General features: G+C 45.1%; 1 protein-coding gene across 4 annotated transcripts in view; it reads left to right on the top strand.

Moving 5' to 3' along the window:
* atp2c1 (ATPase secretory pathway Ca2+ transporting 1) overlaps positions 1-24,809 on the top strand; it is a 42,947-nt gene that overhangs the window by 9,466 nt on the left and 8,672 nt on the right. For 2 of the 4 annotated variants that reach the window (XM_071394927.1, XM_071394929.1), the window contains exons 2-15: positions 6,168-6,272; positions 6,544-6,660; positions 10,767-10,856; positions 11,041-11,076; positions 11,357-11,418; positions 12,032-12,140; positions 12,319-12,468; positions 12,638-12,782; positions 21,543-21,609; positions 22,300-22,424; positions 22,521-22,618; positions 22,819-22,914; positions 23,108-23,197; positions 24,560-24,664. In XM_071394927.1, coding sequence (XP_071251028.1) covers positions 6,168-6,272; positions 6,544-6,660; positions 10,767-10,856; positions 11,041-11,076; positions 11,357-11,418; positions 12,032-12,140; positions 12,319-12,468; positions 12,638-12,782; positions 21,543-21,609; positions 22,300-22,424; positions 22,521-22,618; positions 22,819-22,914; positions 23,108-23,197; positions 24,560-24,664 — 1,395 coding nt within the window. Of the gene's footprint in view, positions 1-1,503; positions 1,601-6,167; positions 6,273-6,543; positions 6,661-10,766; positions 10,857-11,040; positions 11,077-11,356; positions 11,419-12,031; positions 12,141-12,318; positions 12,469-12,637; positions 12,783-21,542; positions 21,610-22,299; positions 22,425-22,520; positions 22,619-22,818; positions 22,915-23,107; positions 23,198-24,559; positions 24,665-24,809 lie in introns of those variants that run through there. The other 2 variants (XM_071394928.1, XM_071394926.1) reach the window with 2 other exon arrangements.

Raw genomic sequence — 24,809 nt, 5'->3', positions numbered from 1 at the left:
GGGCTGAAGCCAGTGACTTCCTACAGTAGGTAATGAGTGGGCTTTTTCTGAAACCCTTGTCAGGTTGTGTATCTCAACAGCTGTTGTCTTGTTCAACAATGGCCCCTCTGAACACATTGTAGAAGGAAATAATAAGGCCTTTCTTAATAAGGACACCTGAATCGCTGCCTCTGTATTGCAAGGTCAGAACATTAATGATCCTAGTCATTTTCAACAGTTTCTCTTTGTGCCCCTGTGTTGTGTATAGGAGTGTTGTGCTGTGTAGAACATGTTGGATGAAATGTTTTTTTCTTTGCAAAGCCTTTCATAGGCTGAAGAGTTAGGCTACAATCTTCATTGTTTGCCTGCTTACCTGGCACACCCATCAGCTGGCACACAGCATTATTCACACTGATGTGACGGTAAATGTTATAACTCCCATGCTATTGTGTTTTTTTTAACAATAGCATCTAGCATTGTTCTGGGTGGAAACAAGTGGAAGTCATGCGATTTGTAGGAATTTTCCAATCTCTGTCTCTTCTGTCTTGAGCGCAGACTTACCCACAAGTAACAGTGACAGTCCCCAGCAGCCCTCTGTTGGTGCAAAGAGCCGTCTTTGTTCATTGGCATGGCTTCTATGTTTCGCTGAGTCACTATGAAAGCATAGCATCTTAGCCTGGCTAGCTATTTTTGAAATATTCTCAGCACACTCCTTCCCTCTACCTGGAACGTCTGGACAATGTCAGATAATAATAATATTGTATATTTTAGTACAAAACATTCCAGTATAGAGATGGGACGATAAACCAAAAATTATCAACACCGATTGTTAATGGGACAATTGATAGCTACAACCATCAAACTACTATATAATTTTTTATAAACCCATTATTCTATTTATCGTTATCGCATCAATTCAGGCAATTTATTGTGATATGGATTTTTGTCCGTATCGCCAAGCTCTATTCCTGTAGCGTTCCAAAAATTCCTGGCCGTCTCTTGAACTCTATTGCATTTGTGTTGTGTTTCCATTGACCTTTCACAATGTCTTATTTGATCTGATCTCTCCTTTCCATTGACCTCTCACAATGTCTTATTTGATCTGATCTCTCCTTTCCATTGACCTTTCACAATGTCTTGTTTGATCTGATCTCTCCTTTCCATTGACCTCTCAACGGTCTTGTTTGATCTGATCTCTCTTTCCATTGACCTCTCAACGGGTCTTGTTTGATCTGATCTCTCCTTTCCATTGACCTCTCAACGGTCTTGTTTGATCTGATCTCTCCTTTCCATTGACCTCTCAACGGTCTTGTTTGATCTGATCTCTCCTTTCCATTGACCTCTCAACGGGTCTTGTTATTTGACCTGATTGCTCCTCTTTGATGCTGGTGCTCCTCCTCCTTATGGCTACTCAGTAGGCGTGTGTTAAAGTAGGCGTGTGTTGACCATGTTCAGATCAGACCCTGTGGAAGCACAATACTCCGATTGTACCTATTGCCTCTTATCAGCTTGAGAGAGAGAGACAAACTAATTCAGCCAGTCAACCTGTTGTTATTGACAGGTAGCAGCCTGATCTACAACGATAATGGCCAACCAGGACCCGGTAACTACACCTATAATAGTATGTGCAGTCTGTCAAGTCTAGCCAGTCTTTTTGTGAGAGAGGGTGTGTGTGAGACAATTTGCAGTTGTGTGTTTGGTTCTCTGTGTGATAGGATACTGATTTTCTCTTTGTTTGCTTGAGAAAGGGGGAGAAACAGATTCCCCGGACTGTGATTCAGCCACTCAACCTGTTGATATTGACAGGTAGCAGCCTGATTTACAAAGATAATAACCGACCTGGACCAGGAAACAACACCTGTAGTATGTTGTTCTCTCACCTAGCTACCTTATGATGAATGCACTACTGTCAACAGATCAGGGTTTAAATACCATTTAGGGTATTTCAATAAGGCCTTATTTCAAAGACATTTTGTAAGTATTTAGGTATTTTCTCTTTGAAAATACAAGTATTTGAATATTAGAATGTATTTGTAAATAAACTTGGAATGTTTGGGCATGTATTTGAAAATACTGAAATACACAGACAAATGTATTTTTAAATACAACCATTTAAATAGTCCATGCATTTGAACCCTGGCCTGCTTGGTCCTATAATGGACTTGGATCCAACACCTATTGTGTGTGTGCAAGACAGATTGCATCTGTGTGTTTGGTTCTCTGTGGGCTAGGTTACTGAGTTCTCTTTGTTGGCTTGGAGGTAACATAGCCTAAATGCGGTTGGCTTGGAGGTAACATAGCCTAAATGCGGTTGGCTTGGAGGTAACATAGCCTAAATGCGGTTGGCTTGGAGGTAACATAGCCTAAATGCGGTTGGCTTGGAGGTAACATAGCCTAAATGCGGTTGGCTTGGAGGTAACATAGCCTAAATGCGGTTGGCCAATGGGTTAGTCAAATTAACAGCACTGTTGTTTGCACTGTGTCCATAGGGTTAGTCTATGTCACTGTGTCCATATAGGGTTAGTTTAACGCAGGGGTCTCCAACAAGATGGATTGACAAGGAGATGTGGAGTGAAATGTGATGGATTGACACAGTCAGGGACACAGGATGGAGTGGATGAATTAACTTGTGATCAAATTGTAGTATGGAAAATCCTTCCTCCTTTGTCTTCCTGATCACAGTTGTTCTGAAGCGAGAGTAGAAACGCTGACGTATAGCTCCGTTTGTTTGATTTGACTCTGTGTTTACACTAAGAAGCTGGTAGTGAGCATAGGGGAAGGTGAGTCAGCGTACAGCAGTAACCTAGCCTTATCACCACCCTCATCTTTCTTTCAAAGCCCCTTTCTCACGGTATCAACTAGCCGCTGCCTGGTGTGGCGTTCTACAGTATAGCAGGTTTTGTCTTGCGTATATCATAAAATACAACACTCTCTCGACCAATCAGAATGGAGTATTCAGTCAAGCCATGGTATAAGCCTAACTGTAATAACATGTCATTTCAACTGGTCACTAAATTACACAGACAGGTGAAGAGTTGCATGTATAAAAGAAGAAGAATGAAGTAAGTCAGAAGAATACTCAACCAGAGGACACATCCATGTTATGGACAAATCACCCACCCGTCTCCGCCTCTCTCCCTCTACTCTTCCGCCTCTCTCCCTCTACTCTTCCGCCTCTCTCCCTCTACCCTTCCGCCTCTCTTCCTCTACCCTTCCGCCTCTCTCCCTCTACCCCTCCGCCTCTCTCCCTCTACCCTTCCGCCTCTCTCCCTCTACCCTTCCGCCTCTCTCCCTCTACCCTTCCGCCTCTCTCCCTCTACCCCTCCGCCTCTCTCCCTCTACCCTTCCGCCTCTCTGCCTCTCTCAGAATGTTAGAGGATCCCATTCTGTCAGTGTAGCCGAGAGAATGGATTGGCTCGCTAGTCACCACTTGAAAAAAGGTTTGCTGGAGAACTTGTCACACCCGTAAGGAGCTTTTTTTTCTATTGCAGGGGTTAAGGTTAAAGGTCATGGTTGAAGCATAGCACACCTTACACTTCTTCAGATTGTCCTCATAGGATAGGCCTCCAGCAACGCCTGAAGCACAGCATTACATCTAGACCAGAGCTCTCCAACTCTGTTCCTGGAGATCTATCCTCCTATAGGCTTTCACTCCAACTCTGTTCCTGGAGATCTATCCTCCTATAGGCTTTCACTCCAACTCTGTTCCTGGAGATCTATCCTCCTATAGGCTTTCACTCCAACTCTGTTCCTGGAGATCTATCCTCCTATAGGCTTTCACTCCAACTCTGTTCCTGGAGATCTATCCTCCTATAGGCTTTCACTCCAACTCTGTTCCTGGAGATCTATCCTCCTATAGGCTTTCACTCCAACTCTGTTCCTGGAGATCTATCCTCCTATAGGCTTTCACTCCAACTCTGTTCCTGGAGATCTATCCTCCTATAGGCTTTCACTCCAACTCTGTTCCTGGAGATCTATCCTCCTATAGGCTTTCACTCCAACTCTGTTCCTGGAGATCTATCCTCCTATAGGCTTTCACTCCAACTCTGTTCCTGGAGATCTATCCTCCTATAGGCTTTCACTCCAACTCTGTTCCTGGAGATCTATCCTCCTATAGGCTTTCACTCCAACTCTGTTCCTGGAGATCTATCCTCCTATAGGCTTTCACTCCAACTCTGTTCCTGGAGATCTATCCTCCTATAGGCTTTCACTCCAACTCTGTTCCTGGAGATCTATCCTCCTATAGGCTTTCACTCCAACTCTGTTCCTGGAGATCTATCCTCCTATAGGCTTTCATTCCAACTCTGTTCCTGGAGATCTATCCTCCTATAGGCTTTCATTCCAACTCTGTTCCTGGAGATCTATCCTCCTATAGGCTTTCACTCCAACTCTGTTCCTGGAGATCTATCCTCCTGTAGACAAGGATATCCCTACCGGCCAAACCCTCCCTAACCCGGACGACGCTAGGCCAATTGTGCGTCGCCCCACGGACCTCCCGGTCGCGGCCGGCTGCGACAGAGCTTGGGCGCGAACCCAGAGACTCTAGACCACTGCGCCACCCGGGAGGCCCTTAAAGAAGGCTACTTAATCTAACTCTTCATTTAGCGAACTATAGTGTCTTTCTGTGTAAAATAGATAAACCTTTGTTTTGTTGGCTTTTTTGATTGATCGAGCAGTAGGTTTTTGACTTGCCTCATTATTCTAAATCTGTACATGAGAACACAACTTGTTTGGAAAGACCTGTAGGCCTATCTGGCTGGCCATGCCTCTGCTCCAGGTAGCTAGCCTATCTGGCTGGCCAGGAAATGAGTAACCCTGTAGAGTGGGAATTACTGCCTCTTGTCAGAACCTGAGTAGGGAGAAGACTAAAGAGAGAGAGCAGTAAAGAGCGGTTGGAAGATGGTAAAGAGAGAGGAAGGACGAGGAGAGGAGGAGCGAGGGTTCTCTACTCATTCACTCCTCCATGCCTCTAGGCCCTCTCCTTCTCTACAGTTTTTCTTCTAGAGCTCTTCAATTCCACAGAAAGTGTGACCTTTTCATTCATTATTCTACACCGAGGGGAGTGAGAGGGGGGGAGAAGTGGAGAGGGAGTGAAGATGAGGGGAGACAGAGAGAGTCTGATCCAGGTTTAAGCTCTTGTCACTCTTAATTAGATGGAATCCTCTCAGGCTAACAGAACACTCTCCAGCCTCCTTACTTATGTAAGATACTTTGTCTCATCTAAATGGCGGAGAGGAGAGAGGGAAGACACCAGGCGAGGGAGGAGAAGGAGTGGGATTTTGGTTGTTCTGGGGGAGTTGTGAGACACAGACAGATGTTGGTTGGATACCTCAGGAGGTGCAGGCGGGTGGCGATGAAGAGGCACAGGACAGGTCATTCATCCCCCTGCCTGTCGTACGGTTACTGTGTCATCGCCTGCCTACAATCCTCTCTACGGTAACAGAGGGAGATGGTTTGTTTGACGAGGAGGGCTGACGAGTAACCACAGGTGTTGACTGTCTATGTTGGCAGAGGGAGCACAGCAGACTGCCTTTTGCTGGACCTCAGTTGATGGATTAGATAACTTAGCTCTGCATTGCAACCAGTTGGCACATGGTACATTGCTGTGAAGTACTCTTTTTCCCAGCGTGCTTTTTTTGTATTTTGAAAAAGCGATCACAAAAAAGCTGTTGATTGTCATGAAACATGTTTGTGCCTTAGTCCTGGTATGCCTGACCTCGGTGACCTCGTATGGGTGATATTGTTTGGCTGCCTGGCGGAACCTGGGGGTCAGTAGAACATAATGGCAGAACTAGCATTAGCATAGTGGAGCGAAGTGCAGGCTTAATCTTAAAGCTATGATATAGCAAAGGCTATGGCATGATGACAAGGGCTACCATCTAATCTCTGTGGGTGTAGTTTTAGCATCATGCTGCCTGGACTGCACTAAATATGTAAGGGATTACATTTTTGATTGTGTTAAATCAAATTGTTTGTCACATGCGCCGAATACAACAGGTGTAGACTTTACTGTGAAATGATTACTTACCAGCCCTTAACTAACAATACAGAGTTTTTTATAAAGTAAGAAAAATGTGCTAAATAAACTAAAGGAAAATAGTAACACAATAAAATCCCAATACCGGGGCTATATACAAGGATAATGGATATGTCTTGTTTCTCCTAATGTTATTGTCTGTCTGTTGCAGCTTTCCGAGAGACAACCCCAATGTGAAGATGAGACCATGGTTCCAGTACTAACTTCAAAAAAAGCCAGCGAATTACCAGTGAACGAAGTAACGTGTGTCCTGCAGGTACGTATGGCACAGTGAAAAATGTAGCGTTTACGAACATTTTATTCCATTACCATTAGTGCATAGACATTTGAGTCGTTTAGCCAGACACTCTTATCCAGACTTAGTTAGTGCATTCATCTTAAGATAGCTAGGTGACACGAGTTAGGCCTAGTCAGCATCACTGAACTGTCAAACAACACCAGCACACTGAAGGGTGAGCCCCTCATCTCACCATCACACGCTAGTCACCTGACACCGTTGTTGTTGGTAACCATGCTCCTTCCCTCAGGCTGACCTGCAGTACGGCCTGACCCACAGTGAGGTCACCCGTCGCCGTGCCTACCATGGCTGGAATGAGTTCGACATCAATGAGGAGGAGCCTCTCTGGAGGAAGTACATCTCCCAGGTGAGTGGCGGATAGAACTAAAAATCCCTTGTCAACGTCAAGCTGAAAAAGTACAACTCCCTGGAGAGTGAAGGGAAGCTACCAAAAGCTGAAATTCATACCGTTATAGTACATGTGTGTGTGAAGCCTAAATAAGCAGAAAGGGGAACCCTCACACCTGATACACCCTGGCTTTGATACAGGAGTTCTAGCACAGCATCCCACCACTGACAAGACATTTCTAGCGAGTGCTGAAGCCGAAGCTGCAGTAGTGATTCAGGTTTCAGAAGCAGCTCCCTACATGCTGTGGTGTTTAGTACATGTGAAATATCACAGATCACCTGCTGTCCTCCCTCCGCCCCGCTCTTGGATCGTTCTTGACTTCTTTTGCAAGGACAAAAGCTCCCAGTGTCCTCTGGGGTAGGAGGGAGGGAGAGAAGAGGAGGACAAAACTGGGCCTCTCTATTCTGCCTGGTTTCTGTCTTCCGTGGCCTGAAGCAAAGTGATGAGCGGTCGGATAAATATAGAGCTGCTGCCCTGAGAGGCCGTTTTTCTCCTTCACACAGAGAGATGGAGAGAATGAGGGATGCTGTCCCCCCCCTCTCTCGCTCTCTCCCCCTCTCTCTCCCCCCTACCCTTTCTCCCCCCTACCTGCTCGCTCTCTCCCCCGCTCTCTCTCTCTCCCCCCTCCCCTCTCTCTCGCTCTCTACCCCTCTCTCGCTCTCTCCCCCTACCCTTTCTCCCCCCCACCTGCTCGCTCTCTCCCCCGCTCTCTCTCCCCCCTCCCCTCTCTCTCGCTCTCTACCCCTCTCTCGCTCTCTCCCCCTCTCTCCCCCTACCCTTTCTCCCCCCCACCTGCTCGCTCTCTCCTCCCCCACCCCTCTCTCACCCCCCCCTCTCTCTGTTCCTTCTTTGTTTCACCCCCTTTGACACCCTGCTGAAGAAGAAAGATCAGCCACTTACTCATCACGTGGTTGACGTGAGATGCAGCCTCCTGTTGCCATGGAAACATATTGAAAAATATGGAATTATGCCATGAGCCATTGCTGTACTTCGGAGCTTTGGTTGGTTTAAATTGCAGGGGGGAAATCCTTTTTTAAATTGTGTATATATATATATATTTTTTAAGTACTGATCATAATTACATAGGCACTTTGGATCTAGCCAGATTGAACCAGGTTCTTCTATCTGTAACACCATTTTCCATTCTCCATTCCATATTTGATGGTATTTTCTCAACATCATTTGTCCCAGAACGCTTAAGACCCAAACCTAACTCCCCTAGGTGACAGGGTCAGCGTCCATAGAAAGGCAGTACTGCCCAGTACAGGGCACTACTCAAGATTACATAGAACAATTATCTAGAATATTAATCACGGTATTCATTCACCACCATTGTATTCATCCCTCCCTATCGTCTGAATTGGGAGGGTGCCATTCCCCCACTCCACTGACTCCTCTGTTGTCAGATCAGATTCCTCTCTGTTGTCAGATCAGATTCCTCTCTGTTGTCAGATCAGATTCCTCTGTTGTCAGATCAGATTCATCCTCTGTATTATGGCTTGAGGCCTGACACGCCTTTACTGAGTTACTGAACTACCAGAGATGGTCCAGTCTAGCTAGCTAATTTGTTGGTGTGTGTGTGATATCTGTCAGAAGCAGTATTGCCAGCCACACACACACACACACACACACACACACACACACACACACACACACATTGAGTGAAGAGCTACAAACATTCGGGTCTTTAATCTGTCACTAGTTTGAGCTGTGCCAATCAGGCAGGTTATCTGTACAGAACAGAGCAGCAATGTGGTACTCTCCCTGTCTCCTGGAGGATCCCACCATCAGCTCAGCTCCATCTCTCCCTGTCTCCTGGAGGATCTCACCATCAGCTCAGCTCCATCTCTCCCTGTCTCCTGGAGGATCCCACCATCAGCTCAGCTCCATCTCTCCCTGTGTCCTGGAGGCTCCCACCATCAGCTCAGTTCCATCTCTCCCTTGTCTCCTGGAGGCTCCCACCATCAGCTCAGCTCCATCTCTCCCTGTCTCCTGGAGGATCCCACCATCAGCTCAGCTCCATCTCTCCCTTGTCTCCTGGAGGCTCCCACCATCAGCTCAGTTCCATCTCTCCCTGTCTCCTGGAGGATCCCACCATCAGCTCAGCTCCATCTCTCCCTGTCTCCTTGAGGATCCCACCATCAGCTCAGCTCCATCTCTCCCTGTCTCCTGGAGGATCCCACCATCAGCTCAGCTCCATCTCTCCCTGTCTCCTGGAGGATCCCACCATCAGCTCAGCTCCATCTCTCCCTGTCTCCTGGAGGATCCCACCATCAGCTCAGCTCCATCTCTCCCTGTCTCCTGGAGGCTCCCACCATCCGCTCAGCTCCATCTCTCCCTGTCTCCGGGAGGCTCCCACCATCAGCTCAGCTCCATCTCTCCCTGTCTCCTGGAGGCTCCCACCATCCGCTCAGCTCCATCTCTCCCTTGTCTCCTGGAGGATCCCACCATCAGCTCAGCTCCATCTCTCCCTGTCTCCTGGAGGATCCCACCATCAGCTCAGATCCAAATTTTGTGTGTGTGTGTGTGTGATCTTCTCACCAGTATTTTTAGCAGCAAAGTGAGAAAGCAGCACAAGGCTTTAGTTTGGCATCATCATCATTATCTCCCGCGTCGCTGCACCTCGTTGCCGCTACAGATTTTCATCCGTTTTTAGCATCCCAGAGGATAAACTGGTGGCGTGAAGAGTCATTTATCACTGTTATCAGACTGTGCTCTAAAAAGCACTGTACCTATTGGTGTTGAATCCATCCCTTTGAGAAGCTGACAATGGGTACCTATTGGTGTTGAATCCATCTCTCTGAGAGGCTGACAATGGGTACATAGTGGTGTTGAATCCATCTCTCTGAGAGGCCGACAGTGGGTACATAGTGGTGTTGAATCCATCTCTCTGAGAGGCAGACAGTGGGTACATAGTGGTGTTGAATCCATCTCTCTGAGAGGCAGACAGTGGGTACACAGTGGTGTTGAATCCATCTCTTCCTGTTCCTGTCAGAAGTAACCAAGAAACCAGGACTCTGGAGGCCTTTAATCAAACACTGTCACTCCTACCTGATCTTGTTCCTCTCAGAAGTAACCAGGAAACCAGGACTCTGGAGGCCTTTAATCAAACACTGTCACTCCTACCTGATCTTGTTCCTGTCAGAAGTAACCAAGAATCCAGGACTATGGAGGCCTTTAATCAAACACTGTCACTCCTACCTGATTTTGAACCACCATGTACGTATTGAACACATTAATTACTGTAGACTCAGTGCTTTGTCCGCTCGCCATGCCGCCTCAATTATCCTGGCAAAGGGAGCGACAGCGCCATTGGCTGGCTAATTAGTGTCTTGCCCAGACATGACAGATTGGGCCTGTACTCTCACTGTGCAGTCAGTGGCTGTATTTGAGAGCATCGAAGCCATGATGTATAATGGGTCAATTGTGACCGACTGACTAACCTGCAAATATTATGATGCAAGGTGATTTGTAGATTAGTCAGTCTCCCCTCGCCTCTAAAGTCAGCCTAAAACCCCAAACACCAAGCAATGCAGATGTAGAAGCACGGTGGCTAGGAAAAGCTCCCTAAAAAGGCAGGAACCTAGGAAGAAACCAGAGAGGAACCAGGCTACATTCAGCCATTACTCTCTCTCTCTGTCTCTGTCTGCCAGAGGAACCAGGCTACATTCAGCCATTACTCTCTCTCTGCCTGCCAGAGAGGTTTCACATGTAGAGGAGATGTAGTTTCTGACTGTGTTGAAGGTTTGCTGTGTCATTGAAAGTATTACTGTGTCATTCAGATACAGTATATACCTTATGTGTGTCTGACAACCTTCCGGCAGCTTCCAGGACCTTGTTTGACAAATGAATGGGCTTCTGACTTTCTCTGTACAGAGACCCTTATTTTGTGTCTCTTCTATACAGTCACTCACTCACTCATTCAGTCACACACACTCACACAAGTCACTACCAATCACATCAGATGTGGAACGTTGGTATTGATCGTACAGTGCAACAGCTCAATGATGGCATTCTCCCTCTCCCTCGCTCTCTCTCTCCCTCTCCCTCTCTCCCTCCCCCAGTTTAAGGATCCTCTCATCATGTTGCTACTGGCCTCTGCTGTCATCAGTGTGCTCATGCACCAGTTTGATGATGCCATCAGCATCACAGTGGTAAGGAACCTCATCACCCCACAGGTTATTTATAGTATACCATTTAGTACTGTGAGTAATTCCATGGTGCTCCAGAAATGTGTCTGACAACGGATTAGACTGGGTACTACAGAGAATGGAGAGTTAAGCGCTAACCTATTATATCTCTCTCTCTCTCCCCCACCCCTCTTTTTCTCCTTGACAGGCCATTATAATAGTGGTTACAGTTGCCTTTGTCCAGGTGAGACTTCTTTATTTGCCTTCACTCTGTGAACTGTGTTAGTTGTGACAGGTAGTCAGTCAGTGTTTCTCTGCAGATGTCATGGTGTATTCTCAGAGCGCAAAGCCAGATGCCAAACAGATCACAGTGGAACAAAACAGACGGGGGGGGGGGGGGGCTCGTCTCCGTAGAGAGAACATTGGAAATGCATTGCTGTTCCATCATTTATGAGGGGCATGAAAACTGATCAAAGACATTCGTAGAGAGTTGTTTCAGCTATGCTCGCTCTGTTTCTCTGAAGGAATACCGCTCCGAGAAGTCCCTTGAAGAGCTGGGAAAACTTGTGCCTCCAGAATGCCACTGGTGAGCACTGCCTCTCTCAGCTCCAATGCTCTCTGCTATGTTTTTCTTACTCCCCCATCACTAATTGTATCTACATATGGAATGACAGTCAAACATGACAGTGGAAGCAGCTTAGGACCAACATCACTCCCATAGACTTAGTGCACACATCCTGGGATAAAGAAAGCACTGGTGCCTCCTGAAAGAACTGTAAAGGGGGCATGGAGAAATTGATGTAATTTCCACATCAAACAGGATCCAGAGGGCCAGATTTGCACTTCAAACACAAGATCCCCCCCCCCTCAAAATACTCACACACACACACACACACACACACACACACACACTACACTGTCTTCCATATCCCCAGGCTGCTACAAGCTGTTGCCCTTGGATGCTGGTGGTGGAACTAGCATAGTGCAGGATAGCTTGCATACTGTAGCATTAGCATGGTCATTGCTGATTACAGTTCAATTCCCTCTTCTGTCTCTCTCTCTCCTCTCTCGGTCTCGCTTTCTGTCTCTCTCGCTCTGTCTCGTTTTCTCCGTTTGTCTCTCTCTCTTCTCGTGCGCGCTGTCTCGCTCTTTGTCTCGCTCTCCCCGTTTCTGTCTCTCTCCATCTCTCCCCCCTCTAGTGTGAGGGAAGGACATCTGGAGCGCATGCTGGCTCGGGAGTTGGTCCCTGGAGACACTGTCTGTCTCTCTGTTGGGGAGAGAGTCCCGGCTGATCTACGACTCTTTGAGGTGTGTTATACACTCACACCCGTTAAGAAGCTGTAAAAGATACTGTCGTTCTCACTCTTACACATAAACATAGATCTGCAATGGGTGGGACTTCACTAGCTCTACTCAACAAAAAAAGCTGGCAGCAAAAGAATTGCTGAAGTGACTGGCAAACCTTTCACCCCTCTCTCTCTCCCAGGCAACTGACCTATCAGTGGATGAGTCCAGTCTGACGGGAGAGACCACGCCCTGCTCCAAGTCCACGTCCCACCAGCCCACCAACAATGACATCACCTCCCGCAGCAATGTGGCCTTCATGGGAACCCTGGTGCGATGTGGCAAAGCCAAGGTACCTAGGATGTCTGTTGAAGGCCATGGTTGACCACAATGTCACATGACCCATCCCAACAGTTTACCAATAAGTTATGGAGCAGCACTTCTGGCTGGAAATTAAAGTTACAGATTGTGATTAATAGCGTCTTATATCATTGTGTAACTTTTTTGTTTTTGTATTATAGGGTATCGTCATAGGAACAGGAGAAAATTCAGAATTTGGAGAGGTTTTTAAGATGATGCAAGCAGAGGAGGCCCCTAAAACACCTTTACAGAAAAGCATGGACCTGCTTGGAAAACAGCTCTCGCTTTATTCCTTTGGAATCATAGGTACTACATATTTCTTGTTGTTCTCAAATGTGCACATGTTCTCGTGGTCCTGAATGGCTCAGTAGGTAGAGCATGGCGCTTGCAACGCCATGATTGGTGGGTTCGATTCCCAGGGAACACCCATATGTAAAATGTATCCACGCATGACTGTAAGTCGCTTTGGATACTCAGTGTCTGCTAAATGGCATGTACAGTTGTGTGTGTATGTATATATATGTATGTGTGTGTATGTATGTATGTGTGTGTGTGTATATATACAGTGGGGCAAAAAGTATTTAGTCAGCCACCAATTGTGCAAGTTCTCCCACTTAAAAAGATGAGAGAGGCCTGTAATTTTCATCATAGGTACACTTCAACTATGACAGACAAAATGAGGGAAAAAAATCCAGAAAATCACATTGTAGGATTTTTTATGAATTTATTTGCAAATTATGGTGGAAAATAAGTATTTGGTCACCTACAAACAAGCAAGATTTCTGGCTCTCACAGACCTGTAACTTCTTCTTTAAGAGGCTCCTCTGTCCTCCACTCGTTACCTGTATTAATGGCACCTGTTTGAACTTGTTATCAGTATAAAAGACACCTGTCCACAACCTCACAGTCACACTCCAAACTCCACTATGGCCAAGACCAAAGAGCTGTCAAAGGACACCAGAAACAAAATTGTAGACCTGCACCAGGCTGGGAAGACTGAATCTGCAATAGGTAAGCAGCTTGGTTTGAAGAAATCAACTGTGCGAGCAATTATTAGGAAATGGAAGACATACAAGACCACTGATAATCTCCCTCGATCTGGGGCTCCACGCAAGATCTCACCCCGCGGGGTCAAAATGATCACAAGAGCGGTGAGCAAAAATCCCAGAACCACACGGGGGGACCTAGTGAATGACCTGCAGAGAGCTGGGACCAAAGTAACAAAGCCTACCATCAGTAACACACTACGCTGCCAGGGACTCAAATCCTGCAGTGCCAGACGTGTCCCCCTGCTTAAGCCAGTACATGTCCAGGCCCGTCTGAAGTTTGCCAGAGAGCATTTGGATGATCCAGAAGAAGATTGGGAGAATGTCAGATGAAACCAAAATAGAACTTTTTGGTAAAAACTCAACTCGTCGTGTTTGGAGGACAAAGAATGCTGAGTTGCATCCAAAGAACACCATACCTACTGTGAAGCATGGGGGTGGAAACATCATGCTTTGGGGCTGTTTTTCTGCAAAGGGACCAGGACGACTGATCCGTGTAAAGGAAAGAATGAATGGGGCCATGTATCGTGAGATTTTGAGTGAAAACCTCCTTCCATCAGCAAGGGCATTGAAGATGAAACGTGGCTGGGTCTTTCAGCATGACAATGATCCCAAACACACCGCCGGGCAACGAAGGAGTGGCTTCATAAGAAGCATTTCAAGGTCCTGGAGTGGCCTAGCCAGTCTCCAGATCTCAACCCCATAGAAAATCTTTGGAGGGAGTTGAAAGTCTGTGTTGCCCAGCAACAGCCCCAAAACAGGAGATCTGCATGGAGGAATGGGCCAAAATACCAGCAACAGTGTGTGAACCTTGTGAAGACTTACAGAAAACGTTTGACCTCAGTCATTGCCAACAAAGGGTATATAACAAAGTATTGAGAAACTTTTGTTATTGACCAAATACTTATTTTCCACCATAATTTGCAAATAAATTCATTAAAAATCCTACAATGTGATTTTCTGGATTTTTTTTTCTCATTTTGTCTGTCATAGTTGAAGTGTACCTATGATGAAAATTACAGGCCTCATCTTTTTAAGTGGGAGAACTTGCACAATTGGTGGCTGACTAAATACTTTTTTGCCCCACTGTATATATGTATATATACTGCTCCAAGCCAGTTTATACTGTGTCTATATATACTGCTCCAAGCCAGTTTATACTGTGTCTATATATACTGCTCCAAGCCAGTTTATACTGTGTCTATATATACTGCTCCAAGCCAGTTTATACTGTGTATATATACTGCTCCAAGCCAGTTGAAGTCAGAAGTTTACATACACCTTAGCCAAATACATTTAAACTCAGTTTTCTCACAATTCCTGACATTTAATCTGAGTAAAAATTCCCTATTTTAGGTCAGTTAGGATCACCACTTTATTTTAAGAATGTGAAATGTCAAAATAATAGTAGAGAGCATGATTTTATTTCAGCTTTTATTTCTTTCATCACATTCCCAGTGGGTCAGAAGTTGACATACACTCAATTAGTATTTGGTAGCATTGCCTTTAAATTGTTTAACTTGGGTCAAACATTTTGCGTAGCCTTCCACAAGCTTCCCACAATGTTGGGTGAATTTTGGCCCATTCCTCCTGACAGAACTGCTGTAACTGAGTCAAGTTTGTAGGTCTTCTTGCTCGCACACGCTTTTTCAGTTCTGCCCACAAGTTTTCTATGGGATTGAGGTCAGGGCTCTGTGATGGCCACTCCAATACCTTGACTTTGTTGTCCTTAAGCCATTTTGCCACAACTTTGGAAGTATGCTTGGGGTCATTGTCCATTTGGAAGACCTATTTGCAACCAAGCTTTAACTTCCTGACTGATGTCTTGATGTTGCTTCAATATATCCACATACTTTTCCTTCCTCAATATGCCATCTATTTTGTGAAGTGCACCAGTCCCTCCTGCAGCAAAGCACCCCCACAACATGATGCTGCCACCCCCGTGCTTCACGGTTTGGATGGTGTTCTTCGGCTTGCAAGCCTCCCCTTTTTCCTCCAAACATAACAATGGTCATTATTGCCAAACAGTTCTGCTTTTGTTTCATCAGACCAGCGGATATTTCTCCAAAAAGTACGATCTTTGTCCCCATGTGCAGTTGCAAACCGTAGTCTGGCTTTTTTATGATGGTTTTGGAGCAGTGGGTTCTTCCTTGCTGAGCGGCCTTTCATGTTATGTCGATATATGACTCGTTTTACTGTGGATATAGATACCTTTGTACGTGTTTTACTCCAGCATCTTCACAAGGTCCTTTGCTGTTGTTCTGGGATTGATTTGCACTTTTCGCACCAAAGTATGTTCATCTCTAGGAGACAGAACGCGTCTCCTTCCTGAGCGGTATGACGGCTAGGTGGTCCCATGGTGTTTATACTTGCGTACTATTGTTTGTACAGATGAACGTGGTACCTTCAGGCGTTTGGAAATTGCTTCCAAGGATGAACCAGACTTGTGGAGGTCTACAATTTTTTTTCTGAGGTCTTGGCTGATTTCTTTTGATTTTCCCATGATGTCAAGCAAAGCGGCACTGAGTTTGAAGGTAGGCCTTGAAATACATCCACAGGTACACCTCTAATTGACTCAGGCTAATTGACATAATTTATCAGAATCATCTGAAGCATGATATAATTTTTGGGAATGTACCAAGCTGTTTAAAGACACAGTCAACTTATTATATGTAAACTTCTAACCCACTGGAATTGTGATACAATGAATTATAAGTGAAATAATCTGTCTGTAAACAATTGTTGGAAAAATGACTTGTGTCATGCACAAAGTAGATGTCCTAACCGACTTGCCAAAACTATATTTCGTTAACGAGAAATTTGTGGAGTGGTTGAGAAACGAGTTTTAATGACACCAACCTAAGTGTATGTAAACTTCCGACTTCAACTGTATATACTGCTCCAAGCCAGTTTATACTGTGTAAATATACTGCTCCAAGCCAGTTTATACTGTGTATATATACTACTCCAAGCCAGTTTATACTGTGTGTATATATACTTCTCCAAGCCAGTTTATACTGTGTGTATATATACTGCTCCAAGCCAGTTTGTACTGTGTGTATATATACTGCTCCAAGCCAGTTTATACTGTATATACAGGTATATTGTATACTCAGAGTTCCCCCCCAAAGAATGTAAGATGGGCAGTGCGCCACCTTCCCGGACTGGCAGCGCCACTATATAATCATAAAAATATATAATGAATTATATATATTTTTTACTTATTTGTTATCATTTAAGGCATTTTTTTTGCTCTAGATTGCATGAAATGGCAGTTACAGGTGTTGAAAAACTCAACAACACCACCTTGTTAAAAAATCCTGGGGAGAACCCTGAGACTGTTAATGCTCCCAGCCAGTTAATCATGTGTGTGTATATACAGTGGGGAGAACAAGTATTTGATACACTGACGATTTTGCAGATTTTCCTACTTAAAAAGCATGTAGAGGTCTGTAATTTTTATCATAGGTACACTTCAACTGTGAGAGACGGAATCTAAAACAAAAATCCCGAAAATCACATTGTATGATTTTTAAGTAATTAATTAGCATTTTATTGCATGACATAAGTATTTGATACATCAGAAAAGCAGAACTTAATATTTGGTACAGAATCGTTTGTTTGCAATTACAGAGATCATACGTTTCCTGTAGTTCTTGACCAGGTTTGCACACACTGCAGCAGGGATTTTGGCCCACTCCTCCATACAGACCTTCTCCAGATCCTTCAGGTTTCGGGGCTGTCGCTGGGCAATACGGACTTTCAGCTCCCTCCAAAGATTTTCTATTGGGTTCAGGTCTGGAGACTGGCTAGGCCACTCCAGGACCTTGAGATACTTCTTACGGAGCCACTCCTTAGTTGCCCTGGCTGTGTGTTTCGGGTCGTTGTCATACTGGAAGACCCAGCCACGACCCATCATCAATGCTCTTACTGAGGGAAGGAGGTTGTTGGCTAAGATCTCGCAATACATGGTCCCATCCATCCTCCCCTCAATACGGTGCAGTCGTCCTGTCCCCTTTGCAGAAAAGCATCCCCAAAGAATGATGTTTCCACCTCCATGCTTCACGGTTGGGATGGTGTTCTTGGGGTTGTACTCATCCTTCTTCTTCCTCCAAACACGGCGAGTGGAGTTTAGACCAAAAAGCTCTATTTTTGAATCATCAGACCACATGACCTTCTCCCATTCCTCCTCTGGATCATCCAGATGGTCATTGGCAAACTTCAGACGGGCCTGGACATGCGCCTGCTTGAGCAGGGGGACCTTGTGTGCGCTGCAGGATTTTAATCCATGACGGCGTAGTGTGTTACTAATGGTTTTCTTTGAGACTGTGGTCCCAGCTCTCTTCAGGTCATTGACCAGGTCCTGCCGTGTAGTTCTGGGCTGATCCCTCACCTTCCTCATGATCATTGATGCCCCACGAGGTGAGATCTTGCATGGAGCCCCAGACCGAGGGTGATTGACCATCATCTTGAACTTCTTCTATTTTCTTCTATTTTCTAATAATTGCGCCAACAGTTGTTGCCTTCTCACCAAGCTGCTTGCCTATTGTCCTGTAGCCCATCCCAGCCTTGTGCAGGTCTACAATTTTATCCCTGATGTCCTTACACAGCTCTCTGGTCTTGGCCATTGTGGAGAGGTTGGAGTCTGTTTGATTGAGTGTGTGGACAGGTGTCTTTTATACAGGTAATGAGTTCAAACAGGTGCAGTTAATACAGGTAATGAGTGGAGAACAGGAGGGCTTCTTAAAGAAAAACTAACAGGTCTGTGAGAGCCGGAATTCTTACTGGTTGGTAGGTGATCAAATACTTATGTCATGCAATAAAATGCAAATGAATTACTTAAAAATCATACAATGTGATTTTCTGGATTTTTGTTTTAGATTCCGCCTCTCACAGTTGAAGTGTACCTATGATAAAAATGACAGACCTCTACATGCTTTGTAAGTAGGAAAACCTGCAAAATCGGCAGTGTATCAAATACTTGTTCTCCCCACTGTATATATTTGTGTGTGTGTGTGTGTGGTCACTTAGAAATGTCCTTGTTTTGTCCATTTAAAATTGATCAGAAATACAGTCTAGACATTGTTAATGTTGTAAATGACTATTGTAGCTGGAAACGGCAGATTTTTATATTTTTTTATGGAGTATCTACATAGGCGTACAGAGGCCCATTATCAGCAACCATCACTCCTGTGTTCCAATGGCACGTTGTGTTAGCTAATCCAAGTGTATCATTTTAAAAGGCTAATTGATCATTAGAAAACCTTTTGCAATTATGTTAGCACAGCTGAAAACTGTTGTGCTGATTTAAAGAAGCAATACAACTGGCCTTCTTTAGACTAGTTGAGTATCTGGAGCATCAGCATTTGTGGGTTTGATTACAGGCTCAAAATGACCAGAAACAAATAACTTTCTTCTGAAACTCGTCAGTCTCTATTATTGTTCATTTAAATAGTACCTGCAAAAGACCATCTCAACGTCAACAGTGAAGAGGTGACTCTGGGATGCTGGCCTTCTAGGCAGAGTTGCAAAGAAAAATAAAAGATTAAGCTGGGCAAAAGAACACAGACACTGGACAGAGGAACTCTGCCTAGAAGGCCAGCATCCCGAAGTTGCCTCTTCACTGTTGACGTTGAGACTGGTGTTTTGCGGGTACTATTTAATGAAGCTGCCAGTTGAGGACTTGTGAGGCGCCTGTTTCTCAAACTAGACACTCTAATGTACTTGTCCTCTTGCTCGGTTGTGCACCGGGGCCTCCCACTCCTCTTTCTATTCTGGGTAGAGCCAGTTTGCTCTGTTCAGTGGAGGGAGTAGTACACAGCGTTGTACGAGAACTTCAGTTTCTTGGAAATTTCTCGCATGGAATAGCCTTCATTTCTCAGAACAAGAATAGACTGACGAGTTTCAGAAGAAAGTTATTTGTTTCTGGTCATTTTGAGCCTGTAATCAAACCCACAAATGCTGATGCTCCAGATACTCAACTAGTCTAAAGAAGGCCAGTTGTATTGCTTCTTTAATCAGCACAACAGTTTTCAGCTGTGCTAACATAATTGCAAAATGGTTTTCTAATGATCAATTAGCCTTTTTAAAATGATAAACTTGGATTAGCTAACACAATGTGCCATTGGAATACAGGAGTGATGGTTGCTGATAATGGGCCTCTGTACGCCTATTCCATAAAAAATCTGCCGTTTCCAGCTACAATAGTCATTTACAACATTAACAAGGTCTAGACTGTATTTCTGATCAATTTGATGTTATTTTAATGGACAAAAATGTGCTTTTCTTTCAAAAAGGACATTTCTAAGTGAGCCCAAACTTTTGAACGGTACTGTATCTATAGTTAATGCTCCCAGCCAGTTAATGCTGTCTATATAGTGTTAATTTATTTCACCTTTATTTAACCAGGTAGGCTAGTTGAGAACAAGTTCTCATTTGCAACTGCGACCTGGCCAAGATAAAGCATAGCAGTGTGAACAGACAACAACACAGAGTTACACATGGAGTAAACAATAAACAAGTCAATAACATAGTAGAAAAAAAAAGAGAATCTATATACAATGTGTGCAAAAGGAATGAGGAGGTAGGCAATACATAGGCCATAGGAGCGAATAATTACAATTTAGCAGGTTAACACTGGAGTGATAAATCATCAGATGATCATGTGCAAGTAGAGATACTGGTGTGCAAAAGGGCAGAAAAGTAAATACATAAAAACAGTATGGGGATGAGGTAGGTAAATTGGGTGGGCTATATACCGATGGACTATGTACAGCTGCAGCGATCGGTTAGCTGCTCAGATAGCAGATGTTTAAAGTTGTTGAGGGAGATAAAAGTCTCCAACTTCAGAGATTTTTGCAATTCGTTCCAGTCGCAGGCAGCAGAGAACTGGAAGGAAAGGCGGCCAAATTAGGTTTTGGCTTTAGGGATGATCAGTGAGATACACCTGCTGGAGCGCGTGCTACGGGTGGGTGTTGCCATCGTGACCAGTGAACTGAGATAAGGCGGCGCTTTACCTAGCATAGCCTTGTAGATGACCTGGAGCCAGTGGGTCTGACGACGAACATGTAGCGAGGGCCAGCCGACTAGAGCATACAGGTATCAGTGGTGGGTGGTATAAGGTGCTTTAGTAACAAAACGGATGGCACTGTGATAAACTGCATCCAGTTTGCTGAGTAGAGTATTGGAAGCTATTTTGTAGATGACATCGCCGAAGTCGAGGATCGGTAGGATAGTCAGTTTTACTAGGGTAAGTTTGGCGGCGTGAGTGAAGGAGGCTTTGTTGCGAAATAGAAAGCCGACTCTAGATTTGATTTTGGATTGGAGATGTTTGATATGAGTCTGGAAGGAGAGTTTGCAGTCTAGCCAGACACCTAGGTACTTATAGATGTCCACATATTCTAGGTCGGAACCATCCAGGGTGGTGATGCTAGTCGGGCGTGCGGGTGCAGGCAGCGAACGGTTGAAAAGCATGCATTTGGTTTTACTAGCGTTTAAGAGCAGTTGGAGGCCACGGAAGGAGTGTTGTATGGCATTGAAGCTCGTTTGGAGGTTAGATAGCACAGTGTCTAAGGAAGGGCCAGAAGTGTACAGAATGGTGTCGTCTGCGTAGAGGTGGATCAGGGAATCGCCCGCAGCAAGAACAACATCATTGATATATACAGAGAAAAGAGTCGGCCCGAAAATTGAACCCTGTGGTACCCCCATAGAGACTGCCAGAGGACCGGACAACATGCCCTCCGATTTGACACACTGAACTCTGTCTGCAAAGTAGTTGGTGAACCAGGCAAGGCAGTCATTAGAAAAACCGAGGCTACTGAGTCTGCCGATAAGAATATGGTTAATGCTGTCTATATAGTGGTAATGCTGTCTATATAGTGGTAATGCTGTCTATCTAGTGGTAATGCTGTCTATCTAGTGGTAATGCTGTCTATCTAGTGGTAATGCTGTCTATATAGTGTTAATGCTCCCAGCCAGTACATGGCTAACCACCACTAATGAGTGTTGCCATGGGTTTCAGGGGTGATCATGCTGGTTGGTTGGCTCCAGGGGAAACACTTATTAGACATGTTCACCATCGGTGTCAGGTAAGCCCCATTTTGTATGTTCCATATATGCAAATAGTACAGTGCTTTGTATGAATTATGTGTTGCCGTTGTTTCTGTCATTGTCAACATATCCCAATATATGGGCATATTCTCTACCATAGACGTCTAATCCAACAACACAGTATGTTTAGTGTTCCCCAGGGCAGAATGCCATGTGAAAGATCTTTTGATAACACTAATTCATTCAGTGTGACATCTGAGTAGGTTAGCAGAGCATAATGGGGGATTTGATGGTTGTTGTCACGTGCCTGGTTACGGAGGTGAGCACAGTAGTGTAAGGGTTCAGATTACACTTCCTGTCATGTCAGTGCATTTTGTTATTTTTTAAGTAAAGGAAACCCTGTAATACAATCACACAATTGGGGTCACGTCATTGTGGTGATTTTAGCAAGACAGTGTTTTCTCTTTCACAAGAGATCAGAGATTGTATCGTTCCTCATCACTTCTTTGCACCGTCAGTACCTCGGGGTGTGCAGCTAACCATGTTAACCTGTATTTACATTACAGTGAAAGTGTTATTTTCTCACACCTGGAAGGTGAAGTGAGGTGTTGTGAATAAAGTTGGTAGGAATGCCAATGTACACACACACACACTGTGCACTCTCTTCAAGTAAAGACTTAGCGGTTTTCCGCTCTCGTCTCCTCCCTCTTCCTCCCCTCTAACCCCAGCCTGGCGGTGGCAGCCATCCCTGAGGGTCTACCCATCGTGGTGACGGTCACCTTGGCCCTCGGTGTGATGAGGATGGTCAAGAAGAGGGCCATTGTCAAGAAGCTGCCCATCGTGGAGACACTTGGTAGGGTCTGGCGGAGGTAGCCGAGCTCTGCCTTTAACACTCAGTTTGGTGTGTGTATGTGTCTAGTTTGACCCGATCACTTCCTCCATCATCCAGGCTGCTGCAACGTCATCTGCTCAGACAAGACGGGGACTCTGACCAAGAACGAGATGACCGTCACTCACCTGTTCACCGCCGATGGACTACATGTTGAGGTACACAGTGTGTGAGGCTAGTTCCTCATGCCTAGTTTAGGACTGTTATTTAGTCATCTGGCAAGGTCTTTACCGTAAATGAGAATGTGTTCAAAGTCAATTTATCTTGTGAAATGAGGGTTTACACCAAAAATATTTTTGTGGGATGTTTGTTGATCTTCATTGTTTTGCTGTGTCCTCCATGTTGTCCTCTCTGCCAGGTGACGGGCGTGGGTTACAATGGAGCCGGGGAGGTGTTACTGCACGGGGAGGAGATCCACGGCTTCTCAAACACCTCCGTCAGCAAGATTGTAGAGGTGAGAAACTGGGACAGATACGTGGTCATTGGGGTAAATCTCAATACTCTGAAGTGACGACTTGGTCTGCACTCATTTAATAACGCCGGAGAGACACCGAACATGTGGTGAACTGTCCCTCTACGACGGCATGGGTAAAGGATCTGGGCTAGCATCTGATGTCATAACCGCCTGTCCTTCTGCTCTCTGATAGGCTGGTTGCATATGCAATGACGCTGTCATCAGGAACAACACCCTGATGGGACGCCCCACTGAGGGGGCCCTCATCGCCCTGGCCATGAAGGTATACATACATACATACATACATACATACATACATACATGTATATACACATTTCATTGCTAGCCGATGCCGTTAGCGCCACAAAACGGTAAGCACACACAAGCGTTATGTGTGTCTGTGAGAGCCCTTCATATTATTAACATACAGGGGTTATATGTGTGTCTGTGACCCCTTCAGATTATTAACACACAGGGGTTATGTGTGTCTGTGACCCCTTCAGATTATTAACACACAGGGGTTATATGTGTCTGTGAGAGCCCTTCAGATTATTAACACACAGGGGTTATATGTGTGTCTGTGACCCCTTCAGATTATTAACACACAGGGGTTATGTGTGTCTGTGAGAGCTCTTCAGATTATTAACACACAGGGGTTGTGTGTCTGTGAGAGCTCTTCAGATTATTAACACACAGGGGTTATATGTGTGTGTGAGACCCCTTCAGATTATTAACACACAGGGGATATGTGTGTCTGTGAGAGCTCTTCAGATTATTAACACACAGGGGTTATATGTGTGTGTGAGACCCCTTCAGATTATTCACACAGGGGTTATGTGTGTCTGTGAGAGCCCTTCAGATTATTAACACACAGGGGTTATATGTGTGTCTGTGAGACCCCTTCAGATTATTAACACACAGGGGTTATATGTGTGTCTGTGACCCCTTCAGATTATTCACACAGGGGTTATGTGTGTCTGTGAGAGCTCTTCAGATTATTAACACACATGGGTTATGTGTGTGTCTGTGACCCCTTCAGATTATTCACACAGGGGTTATATGCTGTGTTGTCTCTCTTGTCGTGACGTGTGTTTTGTCCTATATATATATATTTTTTTTTAAATCTTAGTCCCCACAGGATGCCTTTTGCATTCTGGTAGGCCGTCATTGTAAATAATAATTTGTTCTTAACTGACTTGCCTAGTTAAATAAAGGTGAAATAAAATGTAAATAAATATGTGTGTCTGTGAGACCCCTTCAGATTATTTACACAGTATCACAGACAAAAACAGTAGACTAGCAGGACCAAGTCTCATGCCCTGTGGGAGCGACTGCCTTGGTAACAGTGTGACTTGACAACGCTGGCGTAATTACAATTGGAGATTGGAACTTGTGTTTGTGTGTGCATATGAGTGTGTGTGTGCATATGTATGTGGGTGAGACACTTCCAGACTCGGTTCGATGACTGTGTGTCACCAACAAGAATACACACTCCTACGGGTGTGACTAGAAAACGAACCAGTCCCCAGAGGGAGAAACTATCACACGCTCACTCTCTCTGGCACACACACACACACACACACACACACACACACACACACACAAAGATGAACAGAAGCCGGTCACCAAAGTATGTTCCCTGCAGATGGGTCTTGAAGGGCAGCAGCAGGAGTATGTACGTCTGGAGGAAAACCCTTTCAGTTCAGAACAGAAGTGGATGGCCGTCCGCTGTGTCCACCGCACTCAGCAGGTCAGTCAGTCCAGAGCACCAACACCCTTACTCCTTTCCACATTCACTGTTTCTTCTACGTAACATGGACACAGCGAAGAGACATTCTATCTGTAGTAGTGTTGTCCTATGGGGTTCAGTGTGATGAATGTGTCATGGTGTTTTC

Source organism: Salvelinus alpinus, chromosome 4 (assembly GCF_045679555.1).
Source record: "Salvelinus alpinus chromosome 4, SLU_Salpinus.1, whole genome shotgun sequence".
In the NCBI taxonomy this organism is placed as follows: domain Eukaryota; kingdom Metazoa; phylum Chordata; class Actinopteri; order Salmoniformes; family Salmonidae; genus Salvelinus; species Salvelinus alpinus.
This window is presented reverse-complemented; position numbering and strand designations above follow the sequence as displayed.